This window comes from Piliocolobus tephrosceles, chromosome 9 (genome assembly GCF_002776525.5).
Source record: "Piliocolobus tephrosceles isolate RC106 chromosome 9, ASM277652v3, whole genome shotgun sequence".
Lineage (NCBI taxonomy): Eukaryota > Metazoa > Chordata > Mammalia > Primates > Cercopithecidae > Piliocolobus > Piliocolobus tephrosceles.
The window spans coordinates 113,513,382-113,527,647 of NC_045442.1; the positions used below are offsets into that span (position 1 = coordinate 113,513,382).

General features: G+C 44.0%; 1 protein-coding gene across 1 annotated transcript in view; it reads right to left on the reverse strand.

Moving 5' to 3' along the window:
• Positions 1-13,923, reverse strand: part of MRC1 (mannose receptor C-type 1) — a 97,921-nt gene extending 83,998 nt beyond the window's left edge. Inside the window, exon 1 of the mRNA XM_023223313.1 lies at positions 13,642-13,923. Coding sequence (XP_023079081.1) covers positions 13,642-13,702 — 61 coding nt within the window. The 5' untranslated portion in view covers positions 13,703-13,923. The remainder of the gene's footprint in view (positions 1-13,641) is intronic.
• Between the last annotated feature and the right edge of the window lie 343 nt (positions 13,924-14,266).

Sequence of the window (14,266 nt, forward strand, 5' to 3'; positions counted from 1 at the left end):
TGGTGCAATCATGGCTCACTGTAGCTTCCAACTTCTGGGCTCAAGTGATCCTCCTGCCTCAACCTCCCAAGTAGCTGGGACTATAGGCTCACGCCACCACAATCAACTAATTTTTTAATTTTTGTAGAGATGGAGTCCCACTGTGTTGCCCAGGCTGGTCTCGAACTCCTGGCTTCAAGCAATCCTCCGACTTCAGCCTCTCAAAGTGCTAGGATTACAAGTGGGATCCACCTCGCTCGGACTAGAATAGGATTTTGAAGTATGACACATCTCAACACATTTTGGTATTATTTGTTAATAATTTAATAGTGAAGTTTGCAGTAAAGGACAAATAAATGTAAGTTTTATATCATTGGAGATAATATTTTATGAGAATAACTTTAAAAATAACATTTTGTATATTCATAATTTGGAACTGGTGATTTAAGTAAATATGTAACGATGGCTTATACTTACCAGCACATAGCTGCTAACTGGCAAAGCGGAACTTCCTCTTGCAAAAGAGGAAAAAAGGATCTGGTAAGCATTTTTTTTTTCCTTTAATTAAATCGAAATTGAATTCATGTAAAGGTTTCTCTTTTTCTTTATTGTTAAGGAATATAGAAATGAAAGTAACCGAGTGCTTGACTTTTGTGACATAAACATCCAGAAATTAAACACATCTTGTGACATTTTCCTAAATTCCATGTACTCACCTTGTTCTTTCAAAGCTGGTGAGCTGGTAGTAGTGCAGATGTTTGAGGTTCTGACTAAATGAGCTCATTATTTTTAATTAAACAATTCCAGCGAAACTAAAAAAAGTTAGAACCACACCACTAGTAGAGTCCTTCAGTGTTTCCAGAGCATTTTTGCAAGCCGTATTCTGTTTCCTGTTCTGAACGCCGCAGGGAAGTTAGCACCACTTACACTCTGAGATCAGTTCTAGACCCATAAACTTAAAGCTTATAATAAATTCTTGCCTCAAAAGATTATTTTCTCCTGACACGCTTCTCTATATGCTCTTGTCCACACTAGTTCCAGACCTCCTATCTCTATCCTACCTTGAAATGATCATCTTAAAAAAAAAACAAAAAACCTTTATAGCAACATCCAGTCTAGTGCTTGATCAAATATCTGCGTGCCAAGACCCAGCCATGTTGACACATAAAATTAACTACTGCAGTGTATTTTTGGGCACAGTCGATAGACTTCACTGTTGTTTTAGAATGCAAATACAAGCTGAAAATCCAGGAAGACTCCTATACTTTTAGCTTATGGATCTTGGGGGATGGTGGTGCCAAAGATGAGAGAAGTTTGGCACTGCCTTACTTAGAGTGAGTAAGACTTACTCTCACTTCCTCTATGCTACCTGGCTTCCTAGTTCTCTGCAACTTCAGACCTCTGCCTGGGCTCCTCTGCTGGGTTACTCATTCGTGCTGCTTTCATTTCTTGGAATCGGAACTCAATAAAGCCTGGATCCAGACACCTGCCTCTGCTGGCTTCTCTGCAGTTGACATCTGTCCACCGAACATGCAATACCTGTCCCAGTCTCCTCCCGTCTAGCTGAGCTTCCTTCCACACCTGATCTCATTTTGTAACTGCTTGTGCCCTAGTGGGACAAAATGAGTAATTTTTACCTTGGCAATAAAGTGAGAATTTTGATAATATAGGACTTTGCTCACCATGAAACACAGGAAATAGGAAAAGGAAAACGGTTTTTTAAAAAACAGTGACTATGATCATTTACTTTATGCATAGGTAAATTATCTTGTCTAATCTCAAAATGTAACGACCTCTGAAACTTTTGCCATAGATACCTGTAAACTCCACTATACTAGCCTCTAAATTTAACGTAATTTGTTTGTGTTATTGCACCTACTGTTTTTTTTTTTTTAACCTGGACTTATCTTCCACTTTTCAGATAGCTTTCCTTAGTAATACCTCATTGTTAATAATAGTAAATATATCGGCCGGGCGCGGTGGCTCAAGCCTGTAATCCCAGCACTTTGGGAGGCCGAGACGGGCGGATCACGAGGTCAGGAGATCGAGACCATCCTGGCTAACACGGTGAAACTCCATCTCTACTAAAAATGCAAAAAACTAGCCGGGCGAGGTGGCGGGTGCCTGTAGTCCCAGCTACTCCAGAGGCTGAGGCAGGAGAATGGCGGGAACCCGGGAGGCGGAGCTTGCAGTGAGCTGAGATCCGGCCACTGCACTCCAGCCTGGGTGACAGAGCGAGACTCCATCTCAAAAAAAAAAAAAAAAAAAAAGTAAATATATCTTCCACCTTATACTTTGGCCATTTTCATTGCATTTTCAAACAACAGTCTTGTTAACTGGTCAAATTCAGTCAGTTAACCGGTTGGTAACCAGGCTTTTAAGAGAAGACATTCAAAAATCTTTATGCAGGAATAGTGTTCCCTCTTCAGATGTTTTTACACTTATTTGACTTTTGTATGTTTAATTTTTATCTGCAGTCCATCTTAATTTCACTCTAAGACAGACAGCATTTAATGAGTAACATCCAAACTTCTCTTTCTCATTCTTGGCACCACCATCCCCTGAGATCCATGAGCTAAAAACCTAGGAGTCTTCCTGGATTTTTAGCTTGTTTTTGCATTCTAAGACAATAGCGAAATCTACCAGCTCTACCCAAAAATACACTGCGGTGGTTAATTTTATTTGTGTCAACATGGCTGGGTCTTGGCACCCAGATATTTGATCAAGCAGCAGACTGGATGTTGCTATAAAGGTATTATTTAGAGCCGAGATGATCATTTCAATCAGCCAGCTTTAAGCAAAGCAGCTCATCCTCCTCAGTGTGGGTGTACCTCATCAAATCAGGTGAGGGTCTTAAGAGAAAACAAACTGAGGAAGAAGAAGGGGGAATTCCCCAAAGAACCTTGGCAAAGAACCAATTCTGCCTCTGGACTGCTTTATTTCTGTTTTTGTTTGTTTGTTCATTTGTTTTTGAGACAGGATCTTACTCTGTCACCCAAGCTGGAGTGCAGTAGTGCAATCACAGCTCACTGCAGCCTTAAATTCCTGGGTTCAAGCGATCCTCCCACTTCAGCCTCCCGAGTAGCTGGGACTACAGACCTGTGCCACCACACCCAGTTAATATTTTTTATTTTTACTGGAGACAGAGGTGTCACTTTGTTACCTAGGTTGGTCTTGAACTCCTGGGCGCAAGTGATCCTCCTGCCTCGACCTCCCAAAGTGCTGAGATTACAGGCCACCTCACCCAGCTCTAGACTGCTTCAGTCTCAAACTGCAATATCAACTTTCTTTTGAGTTTCCCGCATACTCCTCCACCCCTGCAGGTTTTGGACTTGCCAGCGCCACAATTGTGTGAACCAATTCCTTAAATAACTCTCTCCCTTTCCCTCTCTCCACCTTCTTTTCTCCCTTTTCTGCGTGTACACACACACACACACACACCTCTGACTAATACACATCCCCTAATTCATTCTCTTTGGTCCAACTCCATTTCCATCACCCCAGGCCAAGCCACCATGGTGTGGCTCCAGTCTTCCTCTCTTGAAAATGGAATCATCAAAAAAGATAACACCTGATCACCCAGTTTTTTGGGAGGAGCAGGCCTAACTTGTCACCTGATGCCAAATTGCAAAACCTACCTAATATAATAGGTGGCCTTCACTGAACTACGTAAGAGAGTGAGATTTCTTTCTGTTTTTCCCATCTCTCTCTCTCTTTTTTTTTTTTTTTTTTGAGATGGAGTCTTGCACTGTCATCCAGGCTGGAGTGCAGTGACGCAATCTCAGCTCACTGCAAGCTCTGCCTCCTGGGTTCCCGCCATTCTCCTGCCTCAGCCTCCTGAGTAGCTGGGACTACAGGCGCCCGCCACCACGCCCGGGTAATTTTTTTGTATTCTTAGTAGAGATGGGGTTTCACCATGTTAGCCAGGGGTGGTCTCGATCTCCTGACCTCGTGATCCACCCGCCTCGGCCTCCCAAATTGCTGGGATTACAGGCTGGGATTACAGGCATGCATCTGGCCTCCCATCTCTTTTGCAGATTGCCTGTGATGCACACCACATTCTGGTTGAATGCTCACTCAATAATAAAATTCTTTTCTTTCTCATCTACCTTTATAGAGAGGTTGTCTGGGTGGGGAGGAGATTAGGTTTCTAACTACAAGTCCTCAACAACTTAAACCCTGCAAAAGGGAACCACTGTACCCAGGAAAAATACATCTAACCCCTATATCATTGTTTACTAGCAAGGGCACAGTGACCCATCTGCCCTCACCACCAACTACACCACCTTTCAGCTCCCCAAACCCTCCAGGCTCACTTCCGCACTGGTGACTTCATGTTTGGAGTTCCCTCTTTTTGGGACGCTCACTAAGACCATAGCTCAAGTGTCAACTTTTCTTTTCTTTCTTTGAGACAGCCCCTTGCTGTGTCACCCACACTGGAGTACAGTGGCACCATCTTGGCTCACTGCAACATTGGCCTCCTGATTTCAAACGATTCTCCTGCCTCAGCCCTCCGAGTAGCTGGGATTACAGGCGCATGTCACCACACCCAGCTAATTTCTGTATTTTTAGTAGAGGTGGGGTTTCACCATGTTGGCCAGGCTAGTCTCGAACTCCTGACCTCAAGTGATCCGCCCACCTCGGCCTCCCTAAGTGTTTGGATTACTGGCGTGAGCCACTGCGCCTGGCCAAGTGTCAACATCTTAGAAGGCTGATCATCCTAACTCATTTTATACTTTTATTTACCATATAATATCCATAACCATCTTAAAATAAATTCTTCAATTTGTTTACTAATGTTCTGTCTGTGGCACAAATTAGATGGGTCAGAAAATGAATGCCCTGTAGGAGGAGACCTTCATCAGAGGCCAAGGAGAACTGCTGAAGGCTCTAAATCTCTTGCACCTTGTATGGGATGAGTCCGAGGCACCCAGTCACCCCGTACTGGAATATAAATTTCACAACAAGGGTGACTTGAGCTTTCTGATTTAGTGCCACAGTCTCTCTTTGGGGAGCATAAATAATCTCTCAACAAATAATTAGTTGAATGAATGAAAGAATATTTATTAAAGCGGAAGCATCTTGACTAGTAATCCAGATAAATTATTTATCTAATGATAGATTAATGATTACAGGTATATTGAATATTCGTTTTTCCCCTGAAAGCTTATTTTTACTGAAGAGCAATTTATAAATGTGTATACTTACGAAAAGAGTACTTGGAAATGAAAAGGTCCTATTTCAATACACACTTATCTATTCTTGTTTCCTTTATTTATCTTTTGCCATTAGGAAGCAGTGTAAGTTTGCTATTGCCTTTGCCAGACAATACGAGAAAATGTAAAATTATTGCTCATGGTGATGCATTCATCGTGCATTATTCTTCTCCCCAAATAACCAGCATGTCATTTTGCTTTTATCATCATCTCTGCAACACGTCTGACTTAAAATGTCATACTTCTTCCTCTGAAGCGTATTTAAGACGTTGGCCAAAAGGCAGCTTGTGGCATTTTTACCAATATTAACCACACTAACATTTATAAACATCCTATTTTTGTCCATACTAATTATGTTTTTGTAATAGAAATAAGGCAAAGATGAACGGATGGGCACAGTGGTTGCTGTTTTCATTTCTCTGTAATCTCATTTGTAGGATCTAATATGTGAGTTTCTTTTTTTAATACTTACACAGCAGAAATTTATTTCCAGAATTGCAGTGATTCTCCCTCTACCCTAACTTGATCTTACTAATCTCATATTTATTTTTTAACAAATATTTGACAAACATCGACCACATGCTACATGCTATGCTAATGACAATACAATGACAAGCGAAAGAGATAAGTTTCCTGCCACACTGAGTACACTCTCTGCTGTGGTTAACTCAAGGGCAAAAATATCAAGGGTCAAAACACATTTAGTGAAGAAGCGATAAGTTTCAACCCAATGTCTCAGGTTAAAAATGATTAAAGACTATAAACATCCAGTAACATAGGTGTGGATTTCTTTTTTTTTTTTTTTTTTTTTGAGACAGAGTCTTCCTCTGTTGCCCAGGCTGGAGTGCAGTGGCGTGATCTCAGCCCACTGCAACCTCCGCCTCCCAGGTTCAAGCAATTCTCATGCCTCAACCTCCCGAGTAGCTGGGACTACAGGCATGTGCCACCACGCCCAGCTAATTTTTGTATTTCTAGTAGAGGTAGGGTTTCACCATGTTAGCCAGGCTGGTCTCAAACTCCTGATCTCAAGTGATCCACCTGCCTCGGCCTCCCAAAGTGCTGGGATTACAGGTGTGAGCCACCGCGCCAGGCCTGGATTTTCTTTTACGCATTTTAAAAATTATTCCACAACATTGAGCAAGTCATTAAATTCCCAAGCCTACTAGCAAAGAAAATTAGCTTATTAAAGGTGATTGTTCAGGGAGATAAGTATGATATGCTACATTTTCTTATACATTTTTAGATTTTCCTATCAGTAAATAAAATGCTGACATTAAAACACAAAAGACAGTAACTTCTGGAAGACAGAGAAGCTGGATAAGAGGAAGAGCAGCAAGTAGCTGTAGCAGATGCCACCAGATTTATACTATTTCTCCTTGGCCTTCGCTGATTAGGTGCACGCAGACCCCACTCCCAAATGCTAGCACCATGTATTTTGGCCTGGGGGCTTTTTCTGGTTATCGGAACCCTCCAGGCTCAAACATGGCACAAATTAGATGGGTCAGAAAATGAATGCCCTGTAGGAGGAGGCCTTCATCAGAGGCCTAGGAGAACTGCTGAAGGCTCTAAATCTCTTATACCTTGGATGGGAGGAGTCCGAGGCACCCAGTCACCCAGAGCTCCTACACTCCATCACCCTCAGCAGTCACTGGGTGTCCACACACCTTCCCTTTCTGTCTCACTTCCCCATTCCCCTGCCAGTGTTTCCTGGGCTCACTTCCCAAATAAACTAACTTGACCTCAAAGCAAAGTGCAACTGTCTGAGGACAGCTTCTTGGGGAACCCTAACTAAGAAATATGCTCACCAGCCTTAGTTAAATAAATGTACCTATGTTTTCCCCAAAGACCCCAAATTAAGTGAAAAACAAATATTTACCCTGCACCTAGTACATTCAAGAAGCTACGCCAGGTGCTGGGGGCTGATGAGGGGGTGTTAGTCAGAGTCTTAAGCTTAGAAATGTTGAACAGGAGGCCAAGGCAGGTGGATCACCTGAGGTCAGGAGTTCGAGATCAGCCTGGCGAATGTGGCGGAACCCCGTGTCTACTAATACAAAAATTAGCCAATGTGGTGGCGCATGCCTGTAATCCCAGCTATGGGAGGCTGGGGCAGGAGAATCTCTTGAACCCACAAGGGGGAGGTTGCAGTGAGCCAAGATCATGCCACTGCACTCCAGCCTGGGCGACAGAGCGAGACACGTCTCAAAGAAAGAAAAAAAAAGAAAAGAAATGTTGAACAAAAGAAAAAAAAATGGAGAATTACTTCATTTGTCACTTTGATACTTCATTCAGACCCAGAATATTCAGGGAAACTACTGATTTAGGTCATTGCAATTGGCCATTTGGAAAAGTACAGAATATGAACCCAGTATGGGTCTGATCACAAAGATAAAACAGAGGCCAAGAAACTCTTCCAGCTTCCCTCCTACCACCTTAAAGATATGAGTATCTACACCTTCCTGGGGCCATTCACTCCCATGTCAGTAGAAGAGACTTCCTTCCTCCTGCCGACCGCTCTACCTGTGTCCTGGATTCTGAATCTCCTTCCTCTCCACAGCTAGTTTCTCCTCTCACTCCTATTTCTTTAGTCTGAATGCCAGCCTCCCCAGATCCCCCTTAGGATAAATAAACAAAACCGTTTACTAGGTAAGAAGCTGACACTACACTGCTCTTTCTTCTTCCATGCATAGCACCACTAATTAATTAGTTCACCATAGGTATGTATCAAGCCAATCTGATCATGACATAATCAGAGCTGTAGGGTTTGGCTCCCAGGTAACAGACTCCACTGCTCGCTGGCTGTGTGACCTTGGCCAAGTTCAACATTACCCTGTGCTTCCACTTCCCATCTGTAAAACAAAGGGGGAAACAGCGGACCTCCTCATTGTGGTGAGAATGAAATTAGATCATCTAAATAAAGGGCTTAGAAGAGTCCCTGACACAGGAATGCTTAATACATGTTCATGATTATTATTGTTAACTTGGCAAAATCAATCGTACAGTGTGAAATGTTTCAGAATAGGATGAAATGAAAGAGCAGACAACTGTTGCAGAAGTCTAGAAAGAGGGACTGGCCCGGCGTAGGGGTTCACGCCTGTAATCCCAGCATTTTGGGAGGGCAAGGCAGGAGGGATCACCTGAGGTCAGGAGTTCGAGATCAGCCTGGCCAGCATGTACTAAAACTACAAAAATCAGCCAGGCATGATGGCGTACGCCTGTAATCCCAGCTACTCGGGAGACTGAGGCAGAAGAATCACTGGAACCCGGGAAGCGGAGGTTGCGGTGAGCCAAGATGGCGCCACTGCACTCCAGTCTGGGCGACAGAGTGAGACTCTGTCTCAAAAAAAAAAAAAAAAAGAGGGATGGAAGGACACAGAACAGGGAACTACGGAGTTTCCAGCCTCAGGGGGCTGGGGGCGTGGTTAGGAGGGTTATGTTCTTTGGGGTTGATAGACTTGCAATCAAATCCTGGTTCCACCATTTTTTAGCTGTGTTGCCTTAGTGCTATTAGCCATTCTAGCCTCTGCTTCCTCATCTGTAAAATGGGGATAATAATGCTATCTGGTAAAGCTACCGTGAACTTCTAAATGAGATCATTTATGTAACGTACCCAGCATATCATTTGTATGTAATACACACTTGATAAATATAATTCCCTCCGTTCTCCCTCTTGAAGTGAAAAGTCTAGCAAAATTGATACAGATAAAGGGATCCAAATCCTTCTTTTAACATAGTGTTATTTGAACCACATTATATCCTTCGTGATCAACACACTCCAGGTAGTAAATATGTACTTCTTAGCCTCAGAGTCTGAAGATCGTAATGAAGAGTTAGCTCTGTTCCTTACTGACTACCTGACTTCTGCAAGCCACTGAATTTTCAGAGCTTCAGCTTTCTCACCTAGGGAAAAGTACACGGTGACATCTTCCCATCTGCTTTATGGAAGCTATGGGCCCCTGAGGTCTAAGTTTCTACTACAATTATTCACATGCAATATTTTTAGATTAAACCAAAAGTTGTATAACTGTCAAAACCTAAGGTTGAGCACGGTGGCTCATGCCTGTAATCCCAGCACTTTGGGAGGCCAAGGTGAGCAAATCACTTGAGCCTAGGAGTTTGAGACCAGCCTGGACAACATGGCAAAACCCCGTCTCTACAAAGAAACGCAAAAATTAGCCAGGCACAGTGGCATGCACCTGTGGTGCCAGCTACTTAGGAGGCTGAGGTGGGAGAATCACTTGAGCCCAGCAGGTCAAGGCTGCAGTGAGCCATGATCATGCCACTGTACTCCAGCCTGGGTGACAGAGTGAGAGCCTGTCTAAAAAAAAAAACCAAAAGCATCTATCTATCTATCTATCTATCTATCTATCTATCTATCTATCTATCTATCTATCTATCTATGTGTGTGTGTGTATGTGTGTGTGTGTATATATATATTCCAAAGCATAAAAGTTAGCTCAGCCTTCTAGATACAAACACTGAGAAAGATGGAGACCACATTTAAAAAGGAGAAAGGTGCTTGTATTTTTCTCCCACTTAATTCAGTTTTGTGAAAAAATACATAGAAGAGCCAATATTTAACATAAGACATACATTTATAATGGAATCAAAGTTTCCAAGCGTGATTGCGAAAAACCACTACTGTGATAATTACATATAATTATCTTTCTTAGCATTTCATTGAGGGAAATGAAATAGAGGAGTATCAGGATTATACCATTAGTGTGATGTCAATGTCAGAACCACAGTTGGATCCCTTCCAGCCAAATGCGAGCTCCACAAATGGCAACAGGAATAATCTAATTTGCCCTTACCTGATCTAACAGCACAGCAAGAAATCTAAGGGGAGGTGGAAAAGTACAAGCTGTTGAGCAAAGTCCTGGATCTGTGTCTCCCTGCTAAACAGTCACCTTCTGGACATTTTACCTCCCTGAGCCTGGTGCTTCATTGATAAAATGATGTCAAAATGCATTACTTCCAAGTTCCTTCTTGCTTTAATGCTCCATGATTCTAAAGCTTCTCTGTCCACCAAGTCTCTCATTTTCATTTTTTGAAGATGTTCTAGGCTTTTCATGATACTGCCTGACCCACTGTTTGATGCCTTCCCAGAGCCTAGAAAGACTCCATGTTGCCCAGGGACTGATGGCAGCAGCTAGTAAGAGCCTACTGTTGGCCGGGCATGGTGGCTCATGCCTGTAATCTCAGCACTTTGGAAAGCCAAGGTGGGCAGATCATGAGGTCAGGAGTTCAAGATCAGCCTGGCCAACTTGGTGAAACCCCGTCTCTACTAAAAATACAAAAAAATAGCCAGGTGTGGTGGCGGGTGCCTGTAATCCCAGCTATTCGGAAGGCTGAGGCAGGCGAATCACTTGAACCCAGGAGGCAGAGGTTGCAGTGAGCCAAGATCACACCATTGCACTCCAGGCTGGGTGACAGAGAGAGACTCCATCTCAAAAACACAAACAAACAAACAAACAAAAGAGCCTATTGTTGGCATCTCTTCCCAACTCTGCCCCCACTGGCATCAAGTCAGTAGTTTGAAATCAACCATGGTGGGAATATTTACAGCATGGACATCAGTAAACAGCATAAATCAAATCAGTGCTTCCTTTCTTTTCCTTCTTGGAACCAGTAGTTACAGTAGTTAAGTTTGCCAATACACCACTACTTGTGAGCCAAACCCTCCCATTTCCAAATGAAACTTCTTTGCTGTGGTCTAACCTCTGTGTCCCACCAGCTCTCATGGTACATCTACCATGATTATAACCCAACTGAGCTCAAAACCTTGCTGCTGAGTGATAAAAAGATAGCACGGCCAGAACAACAGTAGGAAGGGTGAGCGTCTAGCCCTGTTAACCTCTAGCCTCCTGTACCCCTCCAGATAGAAGCAGCCCATCCGTTGGCAGCAGCCCACAGAGACTTATGGTTCTAATGCTGTGGGATGCTCTCCTGAAGGTGGAAGGAAGGGTTGTGGATTGAAAAGAAATAAACTGATTGTAAGTAGGGAGACCTTCCCATGGGTTCTCCTGGTGGGCAGAAGCCAGGGAAGAGGTCTTGAGGCTTCACATAGCTTTAACCTGCTGCTAAGTAAGCAGGTGCTCTGCCTTTACACAAATTCCTCCAGTCACATGCTTCTTGGGCCAAGAAAAGATAAAATAAAAGTTACAGGCTGGTGCAGTGGCTCACATCTATCATCCTGCACTATGGGAGGCCAAAGTGGGAGAATCGCCAGAGCCCAGAAGTTTGAGATCAAACTGAGCAAGTTAGTGAGACCCTGTCTCTACTAAAGTTCCAGCTACTGTGCAGTTGGGAGCAGGCCAAGGCAGGAGGATGGCATGAGCCCAGATGTCAAGGCTGCAGTGAGCCGTGATTGCACCACTGCACTCCAGCCTGGCAGACAGAGTGAAACCCGTCTCAAAAAACAAAACAACACAAATTACAGGCTTTCAAGCAACGGGCTCCCTTGAATTTTTTGTTTGTTTATTCTCCAAGTAAACAGATCTTCAGTATCCTCCCTCTCTCCCCAATATCTGTGCCTATGAAAAGGAAGACATTAGTCAGAAGAGGGCATCCTGCTGTCAGGAAGAGGGAAACACTCCTGAGCAAACCGGGAAACACTATCGCTCAGAAACATTATCGAGTCAGTTTAAAGAAAATTCGGCACTGCATCTGTGCTGCCCAATCTGATAGCTAGCCAGCCGCCTCATGTGACCACCATACACATCAAATGACACTACTATGAATTGAGATGTGCTATAAGTATACAATACTCACCAGATTTTGAAGAGTTAGTTTTAAGAAATGAATGGGAAAATATTCCAAACCAATTAAATGTTGAGTGATAATATTTCTGAGTTATTGGGTGAAATAAAATACATTAATAAAATCAGGGCTTGGCACTGTGGCTCACGCCTATAATCCCAGCCCTTTGGGAGGCCGAGGAGGGCAGATCACTTGAGGTCAGGAGTTTGAGGCCAGTCTGGCCAACATGGCGAAACGTCATCTCTACTAAAAATACAAAAATCAGCTGGGTATGCTGGTGCATGCCTGTAATCCCAGCTACTTGGGAGGCTGAGGCATGAGAATCGCTTGAACCCGGGAGGTGGAGGTTGCAGTGAGCCGAGATCATGCCACTGCACTCCAGCCTGGGCAACAAAATGAGAGTCTATCTCAAAAATAAAAATAAAATTAATTTCATCTATCCTTTCTATTTGGTCCTTTTTTTTGTACTTCTTTTCTGCCACTGATTTTAATAGCTAACACTTACAAGGCGTTTACTATGGGTCGCACTCTGTTCTAAACATTTAACATACTGTTACTCATTGAATCGTCACAAGAACTGATGGGGGCAGGTAATAGTCTTCTTTCCATTTTATAGACATGGAAACTAAAGCACAAAGAAACAAAGTAGCCTGCCCAAGGTCGCCAAGCTGGTGAGTGAGAGAGACAGGGTGTAAACCATACCGCCTTCACTTGTGTTTTTACAATCTCTGCTACTCAATACTTATTATGATTTAAACTTTGCGGTACTAAAATACGCTCTTCCTAGGAAACTTCCTACCCACCTTCACATCAGTGCGTAGAGTAGATCGTAGGCACAAACCATTCTCTGCAAGTGTTTGTTGATATCACAGAAATAAAGGGGGAGTGGAAACCAAAAAATCAAATTTGAAATCTCTTCTATATCATCTCTAAATAGAACCAGGAATGAAAATCCCCTGAGGCCCTCCCATCCTGAAGTTTAAGTAATTGAGTCTAGAGACTGGAAAATGTATTTGAGAATTTGAAAAGCTCTGGAGCTGTTCCTCATGAGTAATCTCTAATCTCCAGAAAAAGAAGAAAAACAGGAATCGATCTGCTTATGCGGCAGTTTGAACAGTCTAGAATACAGATAAGGATGAACTTTCTAACAATCAAGTGTATGAATGATTCTGGCAGAAAGAAACAAATGAGCATGGAAATTGCTTAGAATCACTTTTGGAGGGATGATCCGAGTTGATATCCTTGGACCTAAGACACGGGGAGACATCAGGGCTGCCCTCCTTCCAGCCAGAGACACTCAGAAGGTGTTTGTTGGCAGTGAGAGAGTAATACTGTGAACTGAAAACCAGAAAGAGTAAACCACAGAGCAGGAAATTTCTGCACGAAGAAAACAGGGAAGGAACAATGAGCGATGAGAGAAGTCAGGAGGAGACTGAAGGTCTGTAGGACTCCAGGCTGGGCAGCAACCGAGACCTGAGATACATCCTCCTCCCTCCTCCAGCTCCAGGCCTTCCATGCCTGGCCGCCAGGTGAAGGCAGCAGGCTTAGCTGTGGACTGCGTGGTGCAGGGGAACCCCGTTTCCTCCTCACAAAGGTGTTGGAAGGAACCCATTCACAGTAAGCCACAAAACGAGGGTGTGGTTCCGGCCCCCCAAGTCAGAAAGCCCCTGCCTCAGAGCAGACTTACCCAGTAGCAGAACAGCACCCGGAATCACAGAGGCAAAAACCAGGAGCAGGGCTAGCCTCATGGCCCAGGGGTTATCCTCTCCTTCTTCTGATGGAGAGGAGGGCGGAACAAAGACGCAAAACAACCAGGCCCCCGACTGCCTCTCCACCTAATCCAAGTTCCCAGAGCTGCCCCGCTGAAAAGAACTAGAGAGGAAGCCCTCCCTTTTAAAGGGCTCCTGAATTTAGGGAAAGCCTCCACTAAGGAGACATCCTGTCACATGAGGGTGGCTGGAAAACAGGAATTCAAAGTCGCAACTTTGCTTCGTAAGCTAACTTCTGAGAAAAGCAGACGCAGAGGAAGGGGAGAAAGGGACACGTGTGGGAGAGGAGTGGCGGGGTGGGGAGGAGAGAGGGCGATGGTGATGGTGAGGAGTCAGGAAGGAGAGAAGTGAAACAGCTGGGAGCTCCGGGCCTGCTCAGATGGGGCTGGGTGGAGATCAAGCTGCAGGCCATTACCTGTGCCGGAAGACGGAGCTTCCCCTGAGAGGCAGCTGAGTCAGGGGTCCCTCAGCAGACAACCTCCACTCTGAAGTGACAGCCACACGGGCCCTGGAAAGGACAGTTTTACGCTGGAAACAGTTCAG